This window comes from Melanerpes formicivorus, unplaced genomic scaffold, assembly GCF_026170545.1.
Source record: "Melanerpes formicivorus ecotype bairdi unplaced genomic scaffold, bMelFor1.0.p_v2 SCAF_42, whole genome shotgun sequence".
Classification (NCBI taxonomy): domain Eukaryota; kingdom Metazoa; phylum Chordata; class Aves; order Piciformes; family Picidae; genus Melanerpes; species Melanerpes formicivorus.
The window spans coordinates 579,838-594,676 of NW_027142394.1; the positions used below are offsets into that span (position 1 = coordinate 579,838).

General features: G+C 47.7%; 1 protein-coding gene across 10 annotated transcripts in view; it reads right to left on the reverse strand.

Annotated features, from left to right (window-relative positions):
- Positions 1 to 14,839, reverse strand: part of ZNF521 (zinc finger protein 521) — a 339,396-nt gene that overhangs the window by 295,195 nt on the left and 29,362 nt on the right. For all 10 annotated transcript variants that reach the window (XM_068158732.1, XM_068158724.1, XM_068158727.1 and 7 more), the window contains one exon: positions 9,734 to 9,913. Coding sequence is in view for 7 of the 10 variants with exons in the window: in XM_068158724.1 (XP_068014825.1) it covers positions 9,734 to 9,913 (180 nt within the window). In the remaining 3 variants the exon portion in view is untranslated. The remainder of the gene's footprint in view (positions 1 to 9,733; positions 9,914 to 14,839) is intronic.

The window sequence follows — 14,839 nt, forward strand, 5'->3', positions numbered from 1 at the left end:
ACTGTTCTCATTGTTCTCATGGTGAACCATCATCATAGAATCATAGCATTGTTAGTGTTGGAAGGAACCTCAAGGATCATCCCAGTTCCAACCCCCCTGCCATGGCCAGTGACACCTCACACTACAGCAGGTTGCTCACAGCCACATCCAGCCTGGCTGCAAAAACCTCCAGGGATGAGGCTTCCACCACCTCCCTGGGCAACCTGTGCCAGGCTCTCACCACCCTCATGGGGAACAACTTCTTCCTCACATCCAATCTGAATCTACTTCTTCTCTGTGTAAGAGGACTTTGGCCACACTGTGCTGCCAAACTCCATCTGCCCATAGATTGCTGCAAGGTGAGTTCAAAAAGCCCCATGCATGATGCCAGATTATTTAGATGCAGAATCCAGTTGGAATTAATGGTGTCTTGTAAGAATTTACAGAATTCACCAGGTTGGAAAAGACCTTTGAGATCATCAAGTCCAACCCAACACCATCTACTCAACAGAGGAGCTTTAGTAGAAGGGACTGCAGGTTCCAGAGTCTCCCACAGGTGCAGCACCCTGTGGCAGGGCTACATTTCTATCTGAACAGCACAGTGGATCTCCACAGCAGAGTACTCAGGGCTGTACCAAGAACAGACCTGGTAACCCCAGCACTGAGGCTGCCTACAGTGAAGCCCTTTGCCAGCGAGAGAGCTGCAGGCACCAGCTGAGTGCTTTGTGCTGCAGTGCAGGGCTCCAGGCCCAGCAGAGAGCTGGCTCTGTCCATGGTGCTCGTGGAGCCACCAGTTCCCTCACTGGTGCAGGGCTCTCAGCCTGTCCTGGTTCACGTGGTGTAAGTCCTTGGTGGACCCACACACAGGGGATAAGCCACCCAAAGGCTGGCAAGGCACAACCTCTCCAGTGCGTGCTGGAAGATTCCCCTGGATTTTCTAGCGATGGAAAAATCAGGCTAGAAGAAGAGAAAAACAGGGAGCAAAGCTGAGGAGAAAAACATCAATGAAAGACACACAGGAAGCACTCAAAGCCCCACTGGAAAACACCACCACTTGCTTCCTCTCCCACCTCCATCAGAACAAGACCTCTGGCACTTACAATTAAAGCTCGTGAAGTGGTTTATTGCAGGAGTTCCCCAAGACTCAAGAGTGGCAGTGCCATCAGATGCTCTCATTTACAAGAGGTCACTGACAGCCAACCTGGGAAGTGCAACAGGCTGCTTTTAAAACCCCCAGGAGGTGGAGATCTGCTGGTTTTATGACAGGTTTAACAATCTCAAGAGCAGAGATTAATGGTTTCCAAGCAAAAGAGGGAGGAGTTTGTGCCTCCTTGCCCATGCTGGCCGTTCATCATGGATCTACTGTCCCTCAAGGTAAGCACAGGGGTTCTGAAGGAAGGCAAGGCGGCTACATGTCTGCTTCCACAGTTCCCTCTACACCTGAGCAGTGCCAGGCTACCTATAGAAGTATTTTTACAGCACCTTGATATGAAAAGCTAAGAATGCAATTATCAAGACCTTCCTCTGCCTTCCCTTGGAGCACACAGTTGTGCATACAAAGTTCTGTCTGGCAGATTCTCCAAACTGCTAGGATTTTAGCAGGCCTTGGCCACTCTGTGATGCCTAGAAATCCTCCACCCAAACCCACTAACAGGCCTTAGACTGCTCTCTGCATTCAGAACTGGGATCTTTGGAGACAGAGGCTGCAGTCCCAAAACATCAAGGATTTGGAGTTCCAGATATGGGTCCTGGACCATGTAATTCAAAGGATCTGAATCTACAACTTGTGAGCCCCAAGCAGTGCACTGAACTACCATGTGTGTTGGTTGGGACAGGAATCTGCAGGAGAGGGTTTGCTTTCCACTCAACCTGAATGTCATTTTGTGGAGAAGTCATACAATGGCTCAGGCTGGAAGGGACTCCACAGATCATCTACTCCAATCTCCCTGCCATGGGCAGGGACACCTCTCAACTAGACCTGGTTACTCATCCAACCTGGCCTTGAACACCTCCAGAGAGGAGGCAGCCACCTCAGTAGGAGGTCTCACCACCCTTCTACTGAAAAAGTTCTTCCTAAGCTCCAGTCTAACCTTGCTCTCCCTCAGCTTCAAGCCATTCCCCCTTGTCCTGTCTCCAAAAACTTTCATGAAAAGTCCCTCTCCAGCCTTCCTCTAGGATTCCTTCAACTACTGGAAGGCAGCTCTATGGTTCCTCTGGAGTCTCCCCTTCTCCAGGCTGAGCAAGCCCAGCTCCCTCAGCCTACCCTCACAGCAGAGGTGCTCCAGCCCTTGCAGCAGAAGCTTGTGGTCCAAAGCAAATGGAGAAGTACAAGCACATCTCCATAGTGCAGCAGCTGGGAAGGCCTCTAAGGAAAAAGAGAGGCCTAAGCTCAAGTCCCCAGCCCAAGCACTGTTTGTCTTTTGCTCAATAACTGTTTAATGTAAAATCCATATGCAGCCCTTGGTGCAGGAATCCTCAAGAGAAGCAGGGTGACTCTCAAGTGAAGTAACTGTACTTGGCAAACGGCGCCTGGCAGCGCGCCACTCACTGCAACGAGGCAGATGAATATGCTCTTGGTGCACCACAGATTTAACTTCTTAGGCTCCTTGTCCTCAGAAGCACTTTTATCCAGCTCAGATTGCCCTCTGTGTAGCAGAAATGGCCCAGGACCCTCGCCAGGTAGCTTTTCTCCACACAGAGAGTGGAAACTGAAAGGAACAATGGCAAGGCCTGCAATATGTTGGGCCAGCTCTAGGATTCCATTGCTAGCAGCAAGAGCACTTCCAGCTGGGATATCAAGGAGTGACAACACAGGATTTATCTTGTAGTCTCACTCTGCACAGCATACATCCTGTGGGACCAAATCCCCTGGAAAGGTTTCAAGGCTTCTAGTGAAGAAGCTGGTCCTGGCATTACCAGCTCACTCAGCAAGATGAAAGATCACTGGGCACTAGGAAGAGGAAAGAGGCAAGAGAAGGCATCCACTACAGTGAGCTCTCTACTACCTCCAGTTTGGGAAGTCCATGATCATAGAATGGTTTAGGTTGGAAGGAACCTTAAAGCTCATCCAGCTCCAACCCCCTGCCATGGGCAGGGACACCTCCCACCAGCCCAGCTTGCTCAAGGCCTCATCCAGCCTGGCCTTGAACACCTCCAGGGAGGGGACATCCACAACCTCCCTGGGCAACCTGTGCCAGTGTCTCTCCACCCTCACTGGAAAGAGTGTGATGAGGCACTGGCCCAGGTTGCCCAGAGGGGTCACTCATGCTGCCTGTGGCACTGTCAGGTAGCACTACCTCTTCTTTCTAGACATGCAAAAAGATGTCTCTCAACCACACAGGAGGATGACCCCCAAGACAATTAATGCTGCAATACTGACTTAGCTGGAAGTTCCCAGCTCAGTGAGACTCCAGTGCTGATGGAGAGCAGCACTCAGAACAGGTCCTCAGTATATCTGCTGGAATTATGGTCCAATGGCACGCAAGAGGAATCTCTGAGCAGGGCTAGAGGGCAGGACTGCATCTCCTCACTGGCAGGGGACACACAGCTATAGCCAGTAACCTTTTCAACATCAGAAACAACTTAGGGGATAACAAGACTGGCTCTCAGCTCTACCTGACATACTTACTCAACCTGTCAAAGCTTCAGCACTAAGCTAGTGCCCAAAGCATAAAACTAAGTCTACCTAATCACCTAAAGGTACCATAAATACCCTCAGTGGAGAAATACCTCATGACTTCTACCTCAGAACACCCTTTGCCTTGCAGCTAGGGCTGCACATGATTCACTGGCCTGCTATCTGACAAGTTTTACAGCCTGTGATGCCAGCAGGGCTAACAAGGAAGTCCTGGAACATGGCAGTAGGTCTGCTACTGATGTTCTGGTGGAGGATACAGTCTTGGGTACCAGCATGGCCAACAAGACCAGCATGCTCACTGCCTATTTGACTGCAAGCAAGGCAGCACAATAGGATGTTCCTTTTTCTGCTATTCCTCTGGTTATAGCTGAGACTTCAGATGCCAAAGTGACCTACAGGACCTTCAAGAGAATCAAGCTTGAACTGAAGGCTTCTGAACAAAGTCACCCAGCAGTGAAGCAGCTTTCATCTGTACAGGGGAGACTTCAGAGAGCACAATCCCTGAGGGCTGCCAGGTGAAATCAGCAGCACAATGCACTGTGCAGGGAGAAGAGCCAATGAGCCAAGCAGGACATTAGGGAAAGGGTCTGACAAATCCTGACCCACCAACAACATATTATAGCAGCACTGCAAAAGGTCAGCTTCTCCTGCTGGCAGAAGGAGGAGAGAAGGTGCAGCTGAGGGTTTATCAGTGGTGCACCGCATTTGATCCTGCAGAGCTGTTCCTACACTGAGATCTAAATGGACAGTTACCAGAAGGACACCAGGTTCACAGCTAGCCTGGCTGGATCACAGATCCATAGAGCCATTTTGGCTGGAAAAGCCCTTTAAGATCACCCAGTCCAATCATTCTCTAACTCTACCAAGGCTGCTGCTAAACCATGGCCCTCAGCACCACATCTCTACCTCTGTGAAACACTTCTGGGGATGGGGATTCAACCACCTCCCTGGGCAGCCTGTTCCAGTCTTTGACAACCCTTTCAGGGAATAATTTTCTTCTCATATCCAACCTAAACCTGGTTGCATCTTGGAGCCATTTCCTCTCATCCTATCACTTGCTACTAGTGACTAGAGAAGAGACCAATCCCCACCCAGCTCCAACCTCTTTTGAGGGAGGTGTAGAGGGAAGGAAGGTCTCCCCTCAACTTATCATAGTATCAGTCAGGGTTGGAAGGGACCACAAGGATCATCCAGTTCCAACCCCCACTGCCATGGGCAGGGACACCCCACACTACATCAGCCTGGCCAGAGCCTCATCCAGCCTGGGCTTAAACACCTCCAGGGATGGGGCCTCAACCACCTCCCTGGACAGCCCATTCCAGGGCTTCACCACTCTCATGGTGAAGAACTTCCTTATCTCCAGCTGAGTGAAGCAGAGCCAGGCACTAGTGGCCACCATGTGTTTTTAGGTAAGAATGCTCCTTTGCTCATACACACAACTGATTCTAAGTGGCTCATCAGTTATTAAATGGAAATGCTGCAGGAAGGCTAGGGCAAGAAAAGCATTAACATCAGAGAGGAACCCCATTAAATCCATATTTTTATTGCCCATCTTTTGTAATGACTAAATTACTACAATTCAGCATCTGACCTGCCCATGGTTCCAAGCATCACAAACAACTGCTCTGGACTTTTCCCCCCACTCTGTTTCTCCATTATCTGGATCCCACAGACATCACAGGAACTGTCAGCAATTAGCATAAATAAATCATCACCTTTTCAGTACAAGAATTTCAGATGATAGCCCCCAAAAAATAAATAAATATCTACATTCCTAAATATAACTAAAAAGATTCCCATTGATTTCAGAGAGGGAGGGAACCAGAGCAGTAGTTATTGTGCCAGCTCTCTCTGAAGCCAATGGGAATCTTTTCACCGACTTCAATGGATACTGGACTAGACCCAAACTGCCAGGATCAATGTCACACACATTAGGAGCAAAGAGCAGCCATGCCCTCCTCTAGAAAAAGAACAGGAGTTCAATCCAAAAGATTACAGGAGGGAGACAGCTGAGGAGAACATTTTTAGAATAGAATAGAGTAAGAATAGAATAGAGTAAGAATAGAAGAATAGAATAAGAATAGACTAGACTAGACTAGAATAGCATAGCATAGAACAGAAGAGAACAGAACAGAACTAACCAGGTTGGAAGAGACCTCTGAGATCATCAAGTCCAACCTATCACCCAACACCATCGAAGCAACTAAACCATGGCACCAAGCACCCCATCCAGTCACTTCCTAAACACCTCCAGTGATGGTGACTCCACCACCTCCCTGGGCAGCACATTCCAATGACCAATCTCTCTTTCTATGAAGAACTTCTTTCTAACATCCAGCCAAAACCTCCCCTGGCACAGCCTGAGACTGTGTCCTCTTGTTCTGGTGCTGCTTGCCTGGGAGAAGAGACCAACCCCCACCTGGCTACAACCTCCCTTCAGGGAGTTGGAGAGAGCAAGAAGGTCTCCCCTGAGCCTCCTCTTCTCCAGGCTAAGCAACCCCAGCTCCCTCAGCCTCTCCTCACAGGGCTGTGCTCCACACCCCTGGAAATTCTTCACAGAGAGATTGGCCACTGGGATGTGCTGCCCAGGGAGGTGGTGGAGTCACCATCACTGGGGGTGTTTAAGAAGAGACTGGATGAGGCACTTGGTGCCATGGTTTAGTTGATTAGATGGTGTTCACCTTGTTGACTTCATGATCTCAAAGGTCTTTTCCAACCTGGTTAATTCAATTCTATTCTGTCCTATCATCTAGTTCCAACCTTCTACATGGAAAAAGACACCTACTACCAGCCCAGCTTCCTCAAGGCCCCAGCCTGCCTGGCTTTCAATACTTCCATGCTTGGAGCCTCCACACCTTCTCTGGGCAACCTGTTCCAGTGCCTCACCATCCTCATGAGGAAGAATTGCTTCCTGATGGTCCTTTGCAACCCAAACCATTCTATGATTCTACAGCACCCAGAGGCGCTGGCAGGGATCCAAGTGGAGGGTAAGAGCCCAGGGAGCTTGCCTCAAATGCTCAAAGCAGACTTGTCAAACACAACGAGCATGCTTCAGGAGAGAAAGGCAAGCTGCTTGTCTGCCAGCTGTTTGTCACTGATTAACTACAAAAATAACCTAACCTGAGGAGGGCTTTCTTCAGATGTTGTGTCCTTCATGTTAAGCCACACAAGCAGCTGGGGAGTACTGAGTCCACCTCACTAGTTTAGGGTTTGGCTAAGAAAAAAATCCTCAACTGTGGCCATTCCATCCAGAGCCCTCTCTCAAGTTAAAGCTGTATTTTGGTCATTTATATTTAGAAAGAGAGGGCAGCTGGCTGTGTCAGCTTGGTAGCCCAGAAGGGTGTGAGGTTTATGGTTTTGTTCACTTCATTAGCTCTCAAACAGCCTGCTCTCTAGTCATTCACTATCACAAGCTCCCTTGACAGAGGGGCAAAGGTATTTTTAGGGACTTAAACAATTACCTTCAAAAGTTATGTTCATTCCCCCACCCTCTGACATCAGGGTGCCTTTTTGGCCTGGAGAAGAGGAGACTCAGGGGTGACCTTATTGCTCTCTACAACTACCTGAAGGGAGGTTGGTGCCAGGTGGGGGTTGCTCTCTTCTCCCAGGCAGCCAGTACCAGAACAAGAGGACACAGTCTCAGGCTGCACCAGGGGAGGTTTAGGCTGGAGGTTAGGAAGAAGTTCTATACAGAGAGAGTGATTGCCCATTGGAATGGGCTGCCTGGGGAGGTGGTGGAGTCACCATCATTGGAGGTGTTCAGGAGGAGACTTGATGAGGTGCTTGGTGCCATGGGTTAGTTGTTTAGGTGGTGTTGGATTGGTTGATGGGTTGGACACGATGATCTTGAAGGTCTCTTCCAACCTGGTCTATTCTATTCTATTCTATTCTATTCTATTCTATTCTATTCACACATGCACCCCAAACTGACTGCCCCACCAGACTTGGTTTTCACTCTCATTCAGCAAGAGCCACTGTATTCAGGAGCAGTGCTCCAGGACTCTCCCTGCTTTGCAGCTTCTCCTTTTGTTGCTCTTCTTCAGTTTCTCAACCTAACTGCAAGTGCTGTTCAGTGCATTCTGCTTGCAGCTTTAAAGAAGAGAAATCACTTGGTCAAAGTGGGGAGAAGGGGCAGAAACTCATTAACCAGAAAGGAGGAACAGCCAAATCAGATCAAGGTGGGGGGAAAAAAAAGGATGACTAAATGGGATCTGAGGCAGTAAAGTGGAGATCCAGAACACTGGGAAAGAGGAATGCTTTCAGGGAGAGGGAAAGAAGAGACAAGCTAAAGCAACTCATTTTTTTCAACACAGAGCAAAAGAAAGAAGAAAGGCATGAAGAAAAGCAGATGAAAAGAAGATTTTTCAAGTCAGGAGAGAATATTCATGGTGCCAGAAACCACAGGCAACACAGACAAATACATTGCAGAGGTTTGTAGGAGTCATTAGAGAATGGTAGAACTGCCTCAATATGAAGGCAGAAAAATACCTTACAGGCAAAAATCACAGAATGGTTTGGGTTTGGAAGGGACCTTACAGATCATCTAGTTCCAACACTCCCTGCCATAGGCAGGGACACCTCCTACTAGCCCAGCTTGCTCAAGCCACAGCCAGCCTGGCTTTCAACACTTCCAGCCTGGCTTTCAACACTTCCAGCCTTGGAGGCTCCACAGATTCTCTGGGCAACCTATTCAAGAGTCTCACCAACCTTAAGGAGAAGAATTGCTTCCTGGTGGCTAATCCAAATCTGGCTTCTTCCACTTTGAAGCCATCACTCTTGTCCTGTCACTTCATGCCTTTGTCAAAAGTCCCTCCCCAGCTCTCCTGTAGTCCACTTCAGGTACTGGAAGGCTGCTCTAAGGTCTCCCCAGAGCCTCCCCTTCTCCAGGCTGAATAGCCTCAGCTCTCTCAGCCTGTCTTCATAGCAGAGGTGCTCCAGCCCTCTGATCATCTTTGTGGCCTCCCCTGGCCCCCAGAAAAGGCAAAGTAATTTAGTAATAGAAGTAAATGTTTCTTGCTGCAGCAGGTTTTCAGCTTTTCAGGTTGCAGCTGGGATTGAACCCCTTCAACAAATTCACAGTGCTGTCTCAACTTCCCCCTTTTCTGCTCACCTTCTTTTCACACTTCAGCCTCAAGAGCAGTACTGCTGCTTGACTTTTAGGTCACCCTGCCAGGACTTAGCCTATGGATCTACTGGAACCAAAAATAACTCAGAAAGCTCTCCAAACATGAGCACAACACACCCCCCTTCTACAAGCATTCCCAGATGGAAGGATGGCTTTCCTTGTTCACAAAGTCATACTGAGGAAAGGTTTTTAAGGTAACTGCAGTGAACAATAAATACATTTTACACTGTGGAGGCCAAAACTAAAGCACCATCTAATGAAAAACATAAACCCCACCTTCCTGCTGACACTCAAGTCAGTTTGACCTACAGCATGCACCATCAAAGGACCAACTACATCTAAAGGGCAACATTACTAAGTGGTTTCCTCTGTGGGGGTGCTGTCTACAATCATTTCATTAAGGACCCTGGCTTGGCTACATGTCCATCCATCCAGCTCTGCTCAACTCAGTAGTACCTGATCAGCACCCAGTTCTGCCCCAGGCCTAAAGCTGGGAGATGTATTTTTTTGCCCCTCAGGGATTTGCTTCATTCCTCTCAACTTTCAGTCACTGATTACTGCACAGTCATTTGTAATTAACAGACTGGACTAACACAACACCCAGCCCAGATCTGCAACGTGCCACTGTGCAAATTCATTCCCCACTTGCAAACACCTTCCACATTCACAAGTGACTCAGGAAAAACTGCATGTAAGCTAAGGGCAGAAATCTGCAGAGTATCCAACAGGAAAATACAGGCAGCAGCCAGGCACAGCCACCCAAGGAACACCTCAAATACAGTGACAAAGCAGCAATTCTCCAGACACCCTTTGATAGGAAGGAAATTCATAGAGCCCCCTTTACAGTACAGTCCTGCCCCAGAATCTCTTTATAAAGATCTCACCCAAGCAGGAGTAAAATAACTGAGAAAGAAAGAGGGAGATTAAAAACAGAGGGTGGGAACCAGAACTAGACCAGAGCAAGCAGCCACCAAGTGATCAGCATTGTTTACCTGTCAGCTGGCATTGATTAATCTTGTGCTCGGTGATATCACTCAGTGACTCAAACACCTGGAGGCAGCTGTCACAGCTGTGCACCACTTCTTCTTCTAGCTCCTCCCCTTCATCTGGCCTCTTCTTGCAGTCTAGAACATCTCCATCTTCTACCTTGTCTTCTAGTTTACAGTTAGGGTCTGAAAGAGAATCGAGACCATCGAGGCGTCAGGCATCGAAGACAAAAGGAACCTTTCAAACATGATAAATCATCTTTGCATAAATCAACACAGTCTCTTGTGGTAATGGTGAGAAGAAACATTTCTGGCATGAGCCTGCAGCACACTGTGGATTTTCTGGCTAAATATGCAAAGGGGGCTTCTCTCCTTCATTTACTTCTACTCTCGATGAAAGGAGCATTTCCCTGCTTCTCCCAACCAATGCAGCTCCAGCCCTTGCTCCAGCAATTCTGCCAGGCTTCAATGTGAGGTTTGTCAATTCTATCACAGCTATTGAAGCTGCTTTGATCACTGTAAGAAAGGAAAAACCACCTATGCAATTAGTTTTCAATGAAAGGAGGGGGAAAAAAGAAAAAAAGCCCTGAAAAATCAAATCACTGAGTGTGCAGGAAACTTCTTTTCACTGTTAACTACGGCGTTTCACAGGAAATTACCAGGATTAAGAGACTAACAAATCTGATTTGCCCAAACATGAAATTAATCTTGATTTCTACAACCCACTCCAATACTCCCATCACCACAGTGTCTGACACAAAGCAGTATCACAGTATAACTAAGGTTGGAAGAGACCTCGAGGATCATCGAGTCCAACCTATCAACACAGACCACTTGACTAGACCATGGCACCAAGTGCCACGTCCAATCCCCTCTTGAACACCTCCAGGGATGGTGACTCCACAACCTCCCTGGGCAGCACGTTTCAATGATGAATGACTCTCTCAGGGAAGAACTTTCTCCTCACCTCGAGTCTAAACCTCCCCTGGCGCAGCTTGAGACTGTGTCCCTTGTTCAGTGCTGCTTGCCTGGGAGAAGAGACCAACCCCTTCCTGGCTACAATCACCTTTCAGGTAGTTGTAGAGGGCAATGAGGTCACCCCTGAGCCTCCTCTTCTCCAGGTTAAGCAACCCCAGCTCCCCTGGAAACAAACCCTGGAAGGAGAACATCCAAACTCTACACGTGCTTTGAACTTGTGTATGGCTCAAGACAAACCTGACCGAGCCCCTGGCTTTTGGCAGATGATGGAGAACTGGCAACTAGCTACTGGAAAACCTAAATAGTGCACCAGGGGAGCTGTGTCTGACATGGTAATGAGGATTTGGTGGATACAGGTCAGCTCTAGCCACAGAACAGCAGTCCTGAGCCCAGCTGGAACTTTTAAGCTGGAAGCAATGCGCAGCCTCACCAGCACGCCAGCGCTCAGAGCAGCCACACAGCCACTGTGCTACCACAGCTCTGCAGATGACCAGCACAGAGCCAGCCAATTTCAAGTCTAGAACTTTTCCTCCCCTCTGAGGAGCAGAGTAGATTTAACTACTCCTGACTTTTTGCCCACTTTACTAAAAGCTTCCTTCCAAAGGCAAGAAATAAACCATCCTGCCCTCCCTAATAAAGCAAGCTGGCACTTGGCTTTTGTTTTGCCTTGGGAACCACAGTACAACAAGCAAAATGCAGAAGAGGAATGGCAGTGTGCACTCCAGCCAAAGGAATGCAAGGCTTTCACCACTTCTCCTTTCTCTGCTTGGGCCACCTCATCTTTCTTTTCAGATATTTGAGAGAGCTAAGCCTAAACCAAGTGATTTAAAAAGACTAGGACAAACTCAATAACAGGAGGTTGTGCAAGTACATTGGAACTGAATGATCTTTTGGGTCAGTTCCAACCCAAACCATGCTGTGATTCTCTGACTTTAGGACGTTACATCCTTGAGCCAAGCAGGTAGTAACCAGGAGCAGGCTTCTTGTCCACAGCAACAGAGAATCCACTGTATTTAGCCTTGCAATTTGTTAGAATCAGACATTACTACTTGGAAGCAGAGGAACTAAAAGACATTAATACTAAACTCATAGAATGGCAGGGGTTGGAAGGGACCTCTGGGGATCACTGAGCTCACCCCCCACTGCTAACACAGGTATATCTAGATCAGGTTGCAAAGGAACACATTCAGGAGGGTTTTGAAAGTCTCCAGAGAAGATTCCACAGCCTCTCTGGGCAGCCTGCTCCAGTGCTCTGCCACCCTCAAAGTAAAGAAGTTTCTGATTAAGTTCAAGGGAAACCTCCTTTGTTCTAGTTTGCACCCATTGCCCCTTGTCCTATCACTGGCTACCACTGAGAAGAGCCCAGCCCCATCCTCATGGCCTCCACCCTTTAGATATTTACATGCATTCATAAGATCCTCTCTCAGTCTGCTCTTTTCCAGGCTAAAGAGGCCCAGGTCCTCTCAGCCTCTGAGGAAGGGGTGAAGGGAAGAAGGAGGAGTCCACTTTCAAGCAGTCTTAAGTCCTCTTCCTGCACTCTACAGTGATGTGAGCACAGCCACTCCTGCAGCTGCACTGCACACAAAGCACAGTGTTCTTGCTGCCCACAACAAAGGTCAGGGCTCTCACCACCCTTCTGCATCCTTTGGTCCACACTGCTGCACCCTGCCCTTCAGCTGCTCAGGCAGAGAGAGCTGCAGCAGAAACTGGAAATGACCCATGGCAGAGAGCCTTCCTCATGCTGTGTGGCTCGTGATCAAAAGCAAGGAATTTCTTTGACAAGGGTGAAGGGCAGAATTTCTTTTTAAGGGCATTATGTACAGAAGGAAACAAGATTAATTGGAAGAAACCTAAAAACCCTCCCAACTTTCTGAAGGCAAAACCACATTTGCTCTGCAAAGGCCCTGCCTACACATGGAATGCAATCCTTAGGTGACAAATTGCATTCACAAGGTTCTTCCACCTGGGCAGCTACTTCCTAATAGAGGAGCAGACTGCACATTTACACACAAGAAGATGCCAATTAAACAAAAGGACTCTATGGCATCTCAGCCACTGTTCAGTGCTTTTAGGATGAGAGGAAACAGCCTCAAGTTGCACAAGTGGAGGTTTAGGTTGTATATGAGGAGAAACTTCTTCCTTGAAAGGGTTCTGAAAGACTGGAAAAGTCTGCCCAGGGAGGTGGCTGAGTGCCCACCCCTGGAGGTGTTTCAAAGAGGCAGAGATGTGGTGCTGAGGGCCATGGTTTAGCTCCAGGCTTGCTAGAGCTAGAGAATGGCTGGACTCAATCATCTGCAAGCCCTTTTCCAAGTGAAACGATTCTGTGATTCTACGAATCCAACATCTTCCACTGCCACTTCATTTTCCAAGATGTTTTTTGCAAGATTAATAAAAGCAGTCAGGAGATCAGCAAGTTATGAGCAGCTCAGAGGAAGAAATAACCATCTTAACTGCTGCCAACTGACCCCAACATCATTAAACACTTGTTGGAAGGCAGCACGTGCACATGGCATCCTATTAGCTGTTCAGCTCAGGCTTCCCGGTTTCATCTCATAAAACTGACAGCACTCAGGGAAATGTGGGCACTGGGTTGGAATTCTAACATGAGTATTTAAATGCTGCACATAAAGTTTACAGACCTGTTTGTTTTAAAGCAAGGGTCGTGGCTGACTCTACTTTAAGTACAATGCTGAGGGAAAGAAGAAGGGAGGAGGGCAGGGAATTCTCCTGACGACTTATTCACTTGCTCTTTGCGGGAATCCAGCGAGACACGCACGTGTAGCGCACGTGCACCCCTGCGTGCACAAAAGCCCGCACAACTGCTCAACCTAAAGCTGCCTACTCAGAGACCAGTTATTAAAATTAGAATCATTTTAAGACTAATAAATGTTTTGCTTCTCCTCCTGCATTTGCAGATATAAACTCTACAGGGACAGAAGTCAGTCAAGCTTATACCCTTCTGCTGGAACTTTAGAATACACGCTCGAGCCAACTGGCACATTTGTTTTTAGGTCAACACTTAAGTGGGACCCTCTGGGACCTAGGTTTGAGTTCAGCCCACGACAGCTTTGTGAAATGAGTTCTGGCAGTCTCAGCCCCGCTCAATGGATGCATTTCCACTGTGATCCCTTTCTGTGAAGAGATGTCACCACCAAAATAAAAAAGATATTTAAAGGGTGAAAATGCGATTTGGACACTTTGTGAACAGATAGCTTTCCTGTTACCACAACAAATACCTTCCATCACCAGCTGGGCCAACCTTAAATAGTTACTGAACTCAGGGTAAGCTGTCTGGCTTGAGCTGCTCTTTTTGCAAGGCTGGAATAAAACAGGTCTTACAAATGCAACAAGCGTTCTGCCACACTTTCTCCTCAACCTCCTGTCCTAAGCTCATGCTCACATACAGCCTTCAGGGCAAAAGTCATTCATCTCCCACACTTCTTTCTCCCCAACATCAGCAACAGCCACAGCCACAATTCCCTCAGCAATGATTGTCTCCACTGTAAGATTGCCTCTCCCAACATCTGCAAATGCCACTGTCATTTCCAGAGGCTTCCCTGCCCCGCTTCAGGGGTTCCTGTGCACCAACTGAAACTACTCAACGCGCATCGGCAACACCACACACATCGGCTCCAGCTGCACAAAGCACTGAAAACTATCTGCTAGAGGGATGAGGGTCACTGTTTTTTTTTGCAACAGAAATAAATTCAGCCTGTTTAGGTACTTCAAAACCAGAAAAAAAGCAAAAAAGAGAAGGGAAAGAGCAGTTGTCTTCTGGTCCTGATTATGTTGCTGTTATTTATAAATGGAAATTAAAAGAAGCATGATTTTCTCATTACTACGTTCCCTGGCAGGTGGTTCTCCCCTTCCCTTCCTCCTCCTCCTCCTCCTCATAAGAGATGTTATTGCTGTAACTTGGTCTAATAAAACTGCAACTTTGGGGAAAAAGAAAAATTGCATTGGCTTAAAAGTGTTGGAGGCAATAAAGCCATGGACTTCAATTAATTTCAAGTATGGGAGCAGTTTAAGGCCAACCAGTAGAAATTGTATTCTGCCCATGTAAAAATGAGGTTTCACCACATTTACTTTTTATAACCCATATAAAAGTCAAGTAAAAGTAATGAATATCTAAAA